Source organism: Brachyhypopomus gauderio, chromosome 8 (assembly GCF_052324685.1).
Source record: "Brachyhypopomus gauderio isolate BG-103 chromosome 8, BGAUD_0.2, whole genome shotgun sequence".
In the NCBI taxonomy this organism is placed as follows: domain Eukaryota; kingdom Metazoa; phylum Chordata; class Actinopteri; order Gymnotiformes; family Hypopomidae; genus Brachyhypopomus; species Brachyhypopomus gauderio.
Genome location: NC_135218.1, coordinates 24,693,529 through 24,706,417, shown reverse-complemented (window position 1 = coordinate 24,706,417; position 12,889 = coordinate 24,693,529). Strand labels below are relative to the sequence as shown.

General features: G+C 45.2%; 1 protein-coding gene across 11 annotated transcripts in view; it reads right to left on the bottom strand.

Annotated features, from left to right (window-relative positions):
- Positions 1-10,289, bottom strand: part of rbfox2 (RNA binding fox-1 homolog 2) — a 39,420-nt gene extending 29,131 nt beyond the window's left edge. For 3 of the 11 annotated variants that reach the window (XM_077015744.1, XM_077015746.1, XM_077015748.1), the window contains exon 1: positions 9,146-10,287. In XM_077015744.1, the coding sequence (XP_076871859.1) occupies positions 9,146-9,391 (246 nt within the window). In that variant the 5' untranslated portion in view covers positions 9,392-10,287. Of the gene's footprint in view, positions 1-9,145 lie in introns of all 11 variants that reach the window. The other 8 variants (XR_013132906.1, XR_013132905.1, XM_077015745.1 and 5 more) reach the window with 5 other exon arrangements.
- Positions 10,290-12,889: the final 2,600 nt, after the last annotated feature.

The window sequence follows — 12,889 nt, the reverse complement described above, 5'->3', positions numbered from 1 at the left end:
CTGAACCTTTCCCCCCTAACAACCAATACCTTAACCAATGCCTCAACCTTTTACCCTTTGATCCCAAACTATAATGAATGGAAATTTCAAGAGGATTGTGGGGGGATTGCGGAGTTGCAGGCATGCTGGTGGGTTGTAGGTACAGCATCTTTAATACATGTTGAATATTGCATTTTTAACAGTATAGCATGGCAAAACACACAATGTCATAGTGATACAAAGAGATCAGTCATTCTCTTGCACCTTCTCGCTCTAAAGCCCCTGGATTTAGGATCACCTGTTCCATCAAATTCCCACCAAGTCTAGTTAGTGAGGCATTAGTGGGGCGTTTGCTCTGTAGTTAGTGGGGCGTTTGCTCTGTAGTTAGTGGGGCGTCTGCTCTGTAGTCAGTGGAGCGTCTGCTCTGTAGTTAGTGGGGTGTCTGCTCTGCAGTCAGTGGGGTGTCTGCTCTGCAGTCAGTGGGGTGTCTGCTCTGCAGTCAGTGGGGTGTCTGCTCTGCAGTCAGTGGGGCGTCTGCTCTGCAGTTAGTGGGGCGTCTGCTCTGTAGTTAGTGGGGCGTCTGCTCTGTAGTTAGTGGGGCGTATGCTCTGTAGTCAGTGGGGCGTCTGCTCTGTAGTCAGTGGGGCGTTTGCTCTGTAGTCAGTGGGGCGTTTGCTCTGTAGTCAGTGGGGCGTTTGCTCTGTAGTCAGTGGGGCGTTTGCTCTGTAGTTAGTGGGGCGTTTGCTCTGTAGTTAGTGGGGTGTCTGCTCTGTAGTCAGTGGGGAGTTTGCTCTGTAGTTAGTGGGGTGTCTGCTCTGTAGTCAGTGGGGCATTTGGTCTGTAGTTAGTGTGGTGTTTGCTCTGTGTAGGTTGTTCCCTGCTTTTTCCCCATATCAGAAATAAACTCCTAAACTCCTCTGCCCTCCCAGTTTGTGTTGTTCTGTGAAGTCCTTTTTAATGATCAGGTCATGAAACCACTGCAAAAAGTCAATTAACATCTATTGATATCTCTTTGGCAAGTTGAGATTACTTGTCAATTCCACTTTATTTTTATACACTTTATTCTTATATGTGAAATAACTAATATTGTGTGTGTTGACCCCTTTCATTTCAATCACTCAAAAAACATATTTTCATATTTGCTCTGATCCATTATTAAAAGCACTTAGACAGCACACAAGTCATCACTTATTCCAAAATGAGACAGGTCAACCTCTGAGTGCGCTCACGTGCATACACTTTCCCCAACACACACACACACACACACACACACACACACACACACACACACACACACACACACACACACACACACACACACACACACACACTCACAGTCTTGCTCCCTATCATTTTCCCCATCCTATAAGGAGCCACACTGCCCTCTTCCTCATACGGGCCTCTGTGTTGTCACTGCCGCGCTCCTATTGGTCAAATGCCCTGCTAGACTTCCTCCTCCATGCTGTCAATCACAAAGACCGTTCAAGACCGTGCTTTGATCCTGCTGCTCTTAAACATTTACTGGACACAAACCATGTGGAGGACTTTCATTTACCCCCCAAAACAAAAACAATCAAACACACCCCAAACACTTCTTACAACAATGACATTAGAATACTGATCCTGTGTGTGTGTTGAACACACACACAGGAACACAGGCACAACACACACTAATTATATAATATATATATTACACACACACACACACACACACACACACACACACACACACACACACAGTCAAAAGTTTGGACTGACTGAATGTATGTTCTTTATAGCCTTACAGGCATTTTTAGCTAATGGTTTGTGCTTCAATTTGTTTACAAGAGAAGTATAAATGAAATGTTGATGGACTATACATTCTAAAATAATGAATACAGTATATAATTAAAATAATAATTAATAGCCTCCTCAAAAAAATCATACATTTTGCCCCTTATCCTACAAGTCCTCAGCGTACATGAGAGTGTGTTCAGGGCATAATAGGTGCTCAGTGTACATGAGTGTGTTCAGGGCATCACTGCCTCATGAAGTTGGTTAAGAACACCAAGAGCATCCAGAGATCATCCCAAACTGTCCAGTAATGGGCGGCTCTGAAGAACTTTACAATCTACAGCAATCCATTAAACCATCTATTTAGGTTTAACATATCATAGTCATGTGTTATTACCTTCACTGTTTTTCTATTTTTCTAAAATGTATAAAAATATTAAAAAGAAATAAACTAGGTTTGTTTACACACACCAAATAATACTTGTCTGGTAAACAGTAGAAGAGCATTTGCTTTATGCATTTATGACATTTTAGTTTTCTAGTCAATGCATGCTGTCTGGAACTTTTCACAAAACAAATAAAACTCAAAATAAATATTTCATGGCAAAGTCAAAAGTAAGCAAATCCACAGAACTGTGCGTATAATATACATACATACTCATGTGTGTCCATGTATGTTGGTTTTATATATATATATATATATATATATATATATATATATATATATATATATATATATATATATATATATATGTGTGTGTGTGTGTGTGTGTGTGTGTGTGATGTTAACATAACGTAAAGTTGACGTAAAGCCCATATATTAATATATTAGGGAACTGACTCCAGATCATTGCTAATGATCTGCAGGCGACCTCACTGCCGTCAGCCCATATGACCACAGCCGTGTCACCATGAGGCTGCTGGGTAGCTGCCGGGCCCGGACGAACCTCACTGACACGGCACCGCCACTCCCGCTGTCCACCGCCAGCAGACACCGCGACCTTACCGACACGCCGGCCTCACGAAACAGGAGCCTCCAGGATCGAGTGGCTCGGTGGCTGGCGAAAGCCATGCTGCGTCTGCGCGGCACAACGCTGACCTCAGATCAGCTCTCTGAGCATGTAGCTCCACGTGCAGCCGTGACGCAGAGCACTACCCATACAGCACAACACTGACCCCAGACCAGCCCTCTGATGGCGTGGCTTCACACGCCTGTGTGGTTTAATTGTGGCATAATGCGCTCTAATCACGTTATTACTGCCCCGGACGCTGAAGTGGGCCTGCCTACCCACAATCCCCTCACTCCAGTAGAGCCATTGTTTACGCATTAAAGCAAGAGGACACTGTGCAGGACGCAGACGTGAGGCCGGGAAAGGGGGGAGGAAAGAGACGGAACGGAGGAGGGGGCAGACAGAGAGAGAGAGAGAGAGAGAGAGATAAACAGAGAGACAGGGAGAGAGAGAGAGAGAGAGAGAGAGAGAGATAAGAGGTTAACAACCAATCCTAATTGAAGGCAGAAGTTTAAACAAATGTCTCCATAGTTAAAGTGGCCACTTCAGTTCACGTCATTTTCTAACATGATTTTTTTTTTTACATAGGACAAATTCTCATGACAAACTATTATTAAAATAATTTTGAATATTTTAAAAGTTGTATACTAAATAATACTGATGGAAAGATTTCATAAAGCACTTATCTTAAACAAGCCAATTAATGCAGCAAGAATTTATATTTCAAGAAATTACTGTCCAATACAAATTTGGTCCTGTTAGGCATGTCTGGAGTAAAGCGTTCAGTTAGAAATTTCATTCTTCACATTTTCCTTTTAATCTACACTGGAGTTATCGTTTACTATCCAGGAAAACAAGGAATTTACTATTCCCTCAAAAAGTTGTGTGTGTGTGTGTGTGGCCCCCCACAGCTTACAGGGAGAGGGCTTCACTCCAAGTGTAGTGTTCAAACTGTTCAAAAGTTGAAATATTGTTTTACGGCCTGCAACTACGGTCAATATTAAATTGCTGAATTCTGTAAAACCGTTTTTAACAAGCATTTTGCTGTGCAGCACACATTACACACAAGATACTAGAGGCATGGGTTCATTTTAACTGGGGGAGGGGGGGTGGAAAACTCCTCACACCACCCAAACTAGTGTGAATTGTGCCCCCCCCCCCAAAAAAAAAACTGTCACACACAGGTTGCAATGTACATGACCATGTGTCTATGATACCCATAAGCATTTTTGCACATGCTGGCTACACAATAGCGTGTTTTAACAGTTACCTATTAGAGGCCAAAGGCTCAGGTTAATGTTTGCTGTAGATAATCACACAAGGCCTGCACATATACTTCAGATTACAAAAAAACTCCTCTCCTCTAAAATGGTTATAAATTCATGAAAATAATAAATATAACATTTTTAATAAGACATATTAAAGAATATTTTACTAATATCTTAAAATATCTTACAAAGGTTACAAATAAGAAAACGAATGCTACAGTAACGTGAATTAAATTCTTGCCTCTGCAAATCACAGGTCTGCAGGTTTATAAAGAGCTTCACTAAAGAAATGAACTCGCAACAGCTGGGCCATCTGCTCCCCATGGTGTGAATGAGCGTTTCAGGGATCATGGGGCTCCTAACAGCAGCTTCAGGAGAATGACGAGAACAACTGTAGTCTGCACTGTTCAGCAGCACGGCCAAGTGAACAAGGGGGGGGACCACACAAAGTACATTTAAACTATACGCGTGTGTGTGTGTGTTCCTGCTTATTCCTCAGCAATATGTTTTCTTTCAGTGACTTTCTCTTTCTGCGAACAGCTGCCTCAGTCTCACTCATTTCTCCCCTTGTGTTCTTCCTCTCAGCTGGAACCAGTGTCCCTCTCCTCTCGTCCCCTGGGGGAAAACTAAACACGGCACACATCACATCACAGACTGTGAACCCTGGAGAGGGGAAGACGGAGGAGGAAAGACAGGAAGAAAGAAAAAGAGGAAGACTGACGGCACAAACGCTGCCTCCCAGACAATTGACAAATTCCCTTATTTTAATGCGTGTTGATGCAATTCTGGTTCAGTGTTTACAAGCACAAATCTTCCACTTGGCACTACGTTTACAGTCCCAGGTCTGCATTTCTACAGAAGGACATTATTTCAAGTCCCGTTTCCGACAAACTGCACCAGGGCAACATGTACAGTAGAGACGCTGCTCTCATAAACCTTAATTGAGCATGGCGTAATAATCGATCTATGTCAGTGGGGGTAAAAGGGAAAGAGAAGAGGGGGAAGAGAGAAGAGGGAGAGAGACCCCATCTGCTGCGCATGTGTTTGCAAAGAGGGAGGAGAGGAGAGAGGGATAGAGATCTGAGACACTGCGATGTGGAATGTCCTGGAGGCAGACCAGGCCAAAGAGGGAGGGGGAGGGGTTTGAGAGAGGGGGAGGGGTTTGAGAGGGGAGACGGAGAGAGGGGGAGGGGGTAAAAGAGTGGGGTGAGAGAGGGGGAGGGGAGAGAGAGAGAGAGAGAGAGAAAAGAAAAAAAGCTAGAAGATGCAAAACAGAGACACTGAGTCATACTTCAGCATAGGCATGTGCTTAATTTCCTCCAGGATCTAAGAATTCTGTGCCCCCCCCTCCGCGCACACACACACACACACACACACACACTCCTACTCTGTTTTTCCACTCCCCCACTTTAAATATCTAAAAAAGTTCTCCAAGTCTGAATGTGTATCTGTATGATGTGTATATATATACCGTGTGCATGCACACACACACACACACACACACACTGCTGGAAGAGTGTATGTAGAGGTCTGGAATAAGAGCTTCCAGGGGGCCTCCTGCCTCCCTGCTGGGGATCTGGTCTCCTTCTGCTCCTGAAGCCATGAAAGAGTCAACAAAGGTTGAACAACAAGGAGGACCAGGGAGAACCAGAGAATGGGGGGGAGAGAGAGAGAGAGAGAGAGAGAGAGAGAGAGAGAGAGAGAGAGAAAATAGAAAGAATCAGAGAAAGAGAAAAAAGGCAGAATAGGGAAAATATTGAGAATCAGAGAGAGAGAGAATGCAGAGAAATAGGAAAAAAAGAGAACAGAAGACTGCAAGTAAACAGATGGTGAAAGGGAGGGAGGATAAAAGTCAGGAGGGAGGGAGAGAAGGAGAGAGGGAGAGAGAGAGGGAGGGAGGGAGGGAGGGAATAGGATAAGGTCTGATGGAGTCAAAGAAGGAACCCAGTAAGGAGGTCTGAGTTGAGAAGGCCAAGGCACTTAAAGGGAGGAACACACAAGTGTGCACCGTTTTGAGCTGCTGCGTTTTCTCTTATTTTACACGTCTGTGTTTGTTGCCGTGGGCACGTTTGCTCAGCTTAAATGCTGCAGTGAACAAACCCAGACACAGTCCTGCTACACATCTCTCCTGGACATCAGGAACACTGATGCAGCTTGTGTTCACGTGTGTGTGTGTGTGTGTGTGTGTGTGTGTGTGTGTGTGTGTGTGTGTGTGTGTGTGTGTGTGTGTACGAGCACTTTTCACACACCCTACATTCCTCATATCAGCTGGGGTCAGCCTCCCTGACCCACTCCAGGTATGAGAAGAAGCATTTACTCACTCTCCCTCAGAAATAAGTACTCAGATTCATGAGCTCAAGCACCAAGTTTCTGCCCACTACAGGCTTTATACCTGGTTTCCCTCAAGGGGGCGCTAGAGAGCTAGAGACAGAGACAGAGACCTTTGTTCTAGACCTGAACAGGACAACAGGACCAAAGCTTCCTTCTCTGCTCTAAAAGGGTCCAGTGATGAGGGTAATGAGTACTGACCCACACGTCTCAGGAGACTCTGCTCTGATGTGGACTTATAATGCAATTAAGGGAACATTCCATGACACGAGAGCCAATCCTTGCACAGTGTGTGTGTGTGTATGTGTGTGTGTGTTTTCTGCCCCGTCTGACTGAATGAGCTCACTCCTTTGTCTGTCGCAACACTCATCATCACTACGCCCCAATTTATTGCTCAACCCATAGGGTCAAAGGTCAAGGTTGCCATGGTTACACGTGTATGTGTGCGCAATCCCATATGGGCAATTAAGGGGCCTTGAGGGTGAGAGTCATGCCGCAGTGAAAAATCAAAATGGCCACCGCAGCCTCAGTGGTGCTATTAAACCCATTCTCGCCCGTGCCTCTAATGAGGTAAACAATCTTCCGGCTTCATCGTTTTAGGTTTTAATAACACGTTATGGCGCTCGGTGCAAGGTTTATGGTCCTGGGGGCTGCGGCAGCACAGAGCAGAGACGGGCCGACCTGCAGAACCATCAGACTCAGAACGTCAATGACGTCATCCTGCACTTTAGCAGCGCCGGTCAGGAGATAAAACCAGCAGACAACGTAGAACACTCACACGTGGCCAGCTGTAAGTGCCAGTGTATCAGTGAATCCACATTCTGAGAGAGGGAGAGAGAGTGTGAGTGTGTGTGTGTGTGTGTGTGTGTGTGTGTGTGTGTGTGTGTGTGTGTGTGTGTGTGAGAGAGAGAGAGAGAGAGAGAAATCCACCCCCACCCATCTGTCTGGGTGCAGGAGGGATCAGAGTGCTTAATACATGCTCCTAAACGAGCCCAGATCTTGTTAGCACAACAGAAAGCCGCTTTACTGTTAGCGATAGGGCAAATTAGCTTCCGAGGAGAAAGCTGTGTGTGTGTGTGTGTGTGTGATGGGTCGGTGTAAACAAAAACAGAAAAAGCAAAAACAAAATCCAGACAAAGATACATGGAGTGCAGAAAGCTTGTGTTCAGCAGATTTAACTTAGCTTGTATTTTCTGTGTAGAAGCAGGTTCAGCATAAAAGCCACTGACATGTGTGTGAAGGAAGAGGCTTCCACTCAGATACGCCGATGCTCTGTGAATACTGCAGTCTCCAGTCAGTCATTCTGCACTTCAGCAGCGCCTGCTCTCTCACTCTCTAATAAGCAAAATGGCTCACTCCCTGGATCCCAATGCTACCTTTCTATCCAGCAATAATTCACCATCTCTCTCTATCTCTAAATCACTCTCTCTCTCTCTCTCTTTTTCCACTGCAGGCAAGTTTCCAGACCGCCCTCTCTGCGCCGATCAATACCATTTTTGGGCTATACGGCCACAGCACATCCACATACACACGCAAACACACACACAGACAGACAAACACACACACACACCTCCCCATGTCCATCTGCTTTGTGTTGAGTGTATTAGAGCAGGGAGTGTGTCTCCACAGTCTGGAGGAGGTGTACTGAGAAGCTTTAGAACCATTAGGCAGAGATGAGCCATTAGAAACACACACACACACACACACACACACACACACACACACACACACACACACACACACAAGCTCAATTACCCACGAGCCCTGGCTCAACCGAGGAAGGGACGGAATGGGAGGAAGCTTTTGAAGTCAGGTGGGTAGCTTGAGCCAGTCCAGAGATAAATAATGCATCAGCACCAGAGTGCCTGGGTCCCGGGCCCCGAGACGTTATCCTGCATACTGGTCCGGACACCTCTCTGCTTTGGACGTAGCCGGCCTGGCCGGAGGACCGGTCACTCTGCCCGTAGTCTACTATGGAAAAGTACCGGTGCCACGGCCGTGTGAGGCCTAACGACTGGCTGCTGTCTGTCAGGGCCTGACAGAGACCCCGGATGAGTAGAATGAGTGGGGGAATGAGAGAGAAAGAGAGAGTGAGTGAGGAGGAGAGGGAGAGTGAGAGAGAAAAAGAGGCAGAAGATGAAATATCACATGCGGCACGGCTGCCGAGATGCTGTCATCGCCGGTAGAGGAACGCCGGTGTGAAAACGCCACTCACGGTCCGACCCCCCCCCCCCCCACCCCAACACCTCACCCGTCCTCTCTCATCACCCCCACACAACACACATGCTTAACACACACACGCACACTCACACAAAACATGATGGGTTATGTTCATACATGCTCAACACCACAGTCCAATTAGAACTGCAATGAATGTATTACTTTAATGTAATTATCTGCTCCAGTGATTGCCTGCAATGCATTTCCTCTTTGTACAGGTTGGGCACCCCAATGTAATACATCAGAGAAAATCCATTTGACACACACACACACACACACGTGTATGAGAGGCCGATCCTTCCGAAAGCTGAAGATACAAAGGCATCCAGGAACATAATGCAGTGGTGATGTTAACCCTCCAGAGTGGCTCACGGCTCAGGTCGGATCCACGACCCTCTTGAGCGGAGACCACCACCCACCCCCACCCGTGACTGTTCTCTCAGTGTGAACAGAACCCGTACTGGATCAAAACGGATTTGCTCAGCAGGAGAAACGAACGGAACACCGCGGGATTAGTCATTAACCAGACGATCTGAGGTCTGACATGTCTGTAGTGGACCCTCTTACCTGTCCGATCTCCGCTCCGTTTCCGTCAATGCGGGGACGTTTGCACTCGGCACCGACTGGATCGGCGAGTGCAGCCGCATTCTGCGCATCGGGCTCCGGGTCCCCGCGTTTCATACCCCGAACTGCCGAGGGTCCGGCGGCCGGGTTCGGGTGCACTCCTGCCATTGTATCCAAGTCCCTATCCCGGTCCATTATCCCCCGAGTAACGGGCAACATGATGGAGGCGACGTCGGTCGACATTAACATTGAAATTCACCGACGTTCGTCCTACTGGGGGCTCACTGGTTTAGTCTTTATTACTCAATATATTTTTTTTCTTTTTTGTGGGCCGTGTTGCCTTAGTCTGCCCGAGTGGATCTAACAGTACTGGGTATCTGTTACCAGCGCCTCACCGTTGTGTTAATGTATCTTAAACGAGTGGAAACTGACGCATTAAACTGGTTTAAACACACACACACAGGCCTAAGTGTGTTTAATCCTGTGGGTTAGTGTATATCGTACTGTATCAAATATTACATTACATCAGCTCCGTGCCGATTAATGTAACATTTGATGCAAATTCATTACAGGCCTAAACGCAAATAGGAGATTACAAAATACTGGAGCCTGCGCCCCGAATCACTGCGGTCCGCTGGGGTAAAAACGGAATGTGCTCGGAACCGGGAATAAACGAAACCCGCAAAACGCGAGAAATTAACGGAAAATGTTTATAAACAAAGAAGCGATGTGAATAATACGCGTTCAGAGTCGCAAATATGCGCATATGGTCCAAAAGAATGTGTTGTGAGGCGTGGGGAGGCTAAAGGCTATATCTCCAACATGGTCCACATCATACCTCAGTGGAAGGACAAATCTCCTCAACCTTCTAATCCTATACGAGCTGCCAGACCTGCGGATCTAAAGATGGCTGTCAGGAGCAGACCTTCGGGAAGGAGTGTTCATCGTCTCAGACCTCCATTCGTCCCTTACAAGCGATTTTCTAAAACAAAGAAGTCGAATCGTGTTTTGCTGCTCGATTTCCTTTCTTCTCTCGGCTCTTTCCCTCCCTCTCCCAATCACTTCGGTGTATTCTAGCGGCGTGTGCGCTACGGAGAGGAAACGGCGTCCTCCCCCTCTCTCTCTCTCTCTCCTTCCCTGGCGCTCTCGTTACAGTGTAACCCCCCCCCCCCCCCCCCACACTCTCACACACACACACACACACACACACACACACACACACTACGCCATAGTGTGCTGGTCTCTCTCCGCAGTGTCGGGAGATCAACTGCCTCTTTTTCCTTCTTTCGACTGCGTCAGATTTTTTGCTCTGGAACAAATTACTGGGATAGCCAACAGAGTTAAAGAAAAAGCCACACAGTTAAAGAAAAGAAAAAATACAGTGTACGCACACACACACACACACACACACACACACACACACACATATATATATATATATATATATATATATATATATATATATATATATATATATATATATAATTGCCACGGATTTTATATTCATATTAAATATAATACATAGATATACAGATTGTGATTGTGCATATGCATACTAAAAAAACTCGACAAGATGATCAACTCTATGCAGCGAGGTCTGGAGAAACACAAAGAAAATTAGAAAAATAAAATAATAATAATAATAATTTTTTTGCAGTTCAAACATTTAAAAAAATACGTCTTTTGTTTGTTTGCTTTTAATTTTTAAACAAAACAATAGCTAACAATGTTTAGGTTTAAAAACACAGAGTGCTTATTTCTCTAAGAGTAAACACTGAAGGCCCGCATTGCACTGGAAGGGGTTGGAGTTGCGGGGAGGGTGATGAAGGGTGGTGGAGGTGGGGAGGGTGGAGGTGAGGAGGGGAGGGGGTCGGAGGGGGGCGGCCTCTCACCCTGACGTCTCCCCTTTTTTATATAGATTCCGGCTGCCCCCTGGTGGTCAGACGTCGTAACCTTCGTAACCGGAGCACCGCGGGTGACTGTGGTCACGTGGTTGATGTTAGCGCGCTTTTGAATCCTCACACTTCCTATTTCTGTGTCTGGTCCGTTTAGGAAGAGCCGTACAGTGTAAGCATGCTCCCTTTCTCCGAGCAGATCTTCTCATAACATGACATATTAGTAGGCCTACAGTACAGTAGTATATCAGCATTAATATAGTATAATACAGTATATTAGTAACCGAAAACCCCATATGAATGCAGCAAAATAGCCCTTTGCTTGATTTCCCATTTAATGACTGAACAAATTAATCAACGAATGGTTTCCAAATCATCTGATTTAGCTTCTCTGCGTTTGGGACGGTTCTTTAGACAGAAGGAGCAGACTATTTAACAAGACCAGCTAACGCAACTACCAAAGAACAACATCATGAAATCCGGTATAAAGAATATAATATATAGCCCTTTTCCATCAATGAGGAACCGGTACCGTCCCGGTCGTTCAGGGTCCCAGTGTGGTCAGTGGAGTTGGACCAGGCAGACCTGAATGGAGTGGAGAAACCTGCGGTGGACACCACCACCGTCACAGGGAATGACTGCACAATATCTTTGTATAAGTCTGAAGCGCTTCTCGTGTTGGCTGTGAACTTTGTTTTGAACCTTATCTGTGTTGGAACCAACTTGAAAACAGTGACGCTGCCACCAGCCATGGAGAGTTGAAATTATGGATTTGACATCAAGCTGCAAACATATCAGAAGAATGTGTGTACTTATCATGCATGGATCTATGTTAGAACTTTACCAGATGTATTTTCACCTTACTAGCTATACTTACTAGAACTCAAGGAATCATAGCCTCTAATTTGATAGGTAGGATCTATCTGTCATTAAGCAGGGCAACTTTGTATAGGATACAATTATAAAAATCTTGCATCAAATGGATTAAACTTTAACACAGTTTATATACTTAGCTGTATTGAATTTGTGACTGTACAATACAGAAAATCCTGTTAAGCATAAATTAAATTAAATTATAAATATATGATTATTAATACTGTTAATATACGTGTGTGTGTGTGTGTGTGTGTGTGTGTGTGACTCTATATGTGAGAATTGGCTTTACTGTCATAATCAGATTCTCAGATTCTACTGCCCCATGTATTGTAGTTTTGACTCTGAAAGATGTGTCTGTAAGGATGTAAGATATTACACATGATTTACTCATTTCAACCTTGCATCACCTGTTTACTCGAGGTCCTGTGGTCTATTAGCAGTTGCGTCACTGATATCAAACGGTACCCCTCCCATTATGGAGTATATTTATCTAAACAGATTTGGAATTAACAATGTGTCACCTCCTCTTCACGCCAACTTTGACCAATCGGGTTGCAGGACTATTCCTGCGCATCATTGCGTTGTTCCAAGAAACGTGTTGATTCGCTGTGGCCAAAATGGTGTAACACGGTGTCCCAGTGGGACTTACTTATATCAGGGTGTCTCAGGTGAGAGGACACTAAGTTGTTGGTCAAAGTTTGGACAGAGTCCAAAAAAAAAGCGACAGGTGGAATTAGCAAAGACTGAAACTCCAGGGACACGACGACCTGATTGGTTGGAGTTTTTTTCTTTCGATTCTGCCGTGCATTGAGGTGAGTTTTCTAAAGTTGATCAAACAGGTAATTACTTAGACATTTAGCGATATCATTTGCAATGAAGTTACCCATTGAAATGCATGAAATGTAAACTTTGGGTACATATTCACATTAAATGTTTTATCCTGTAGACAGATGTGGTTAACCTTAAGCTGACCTTG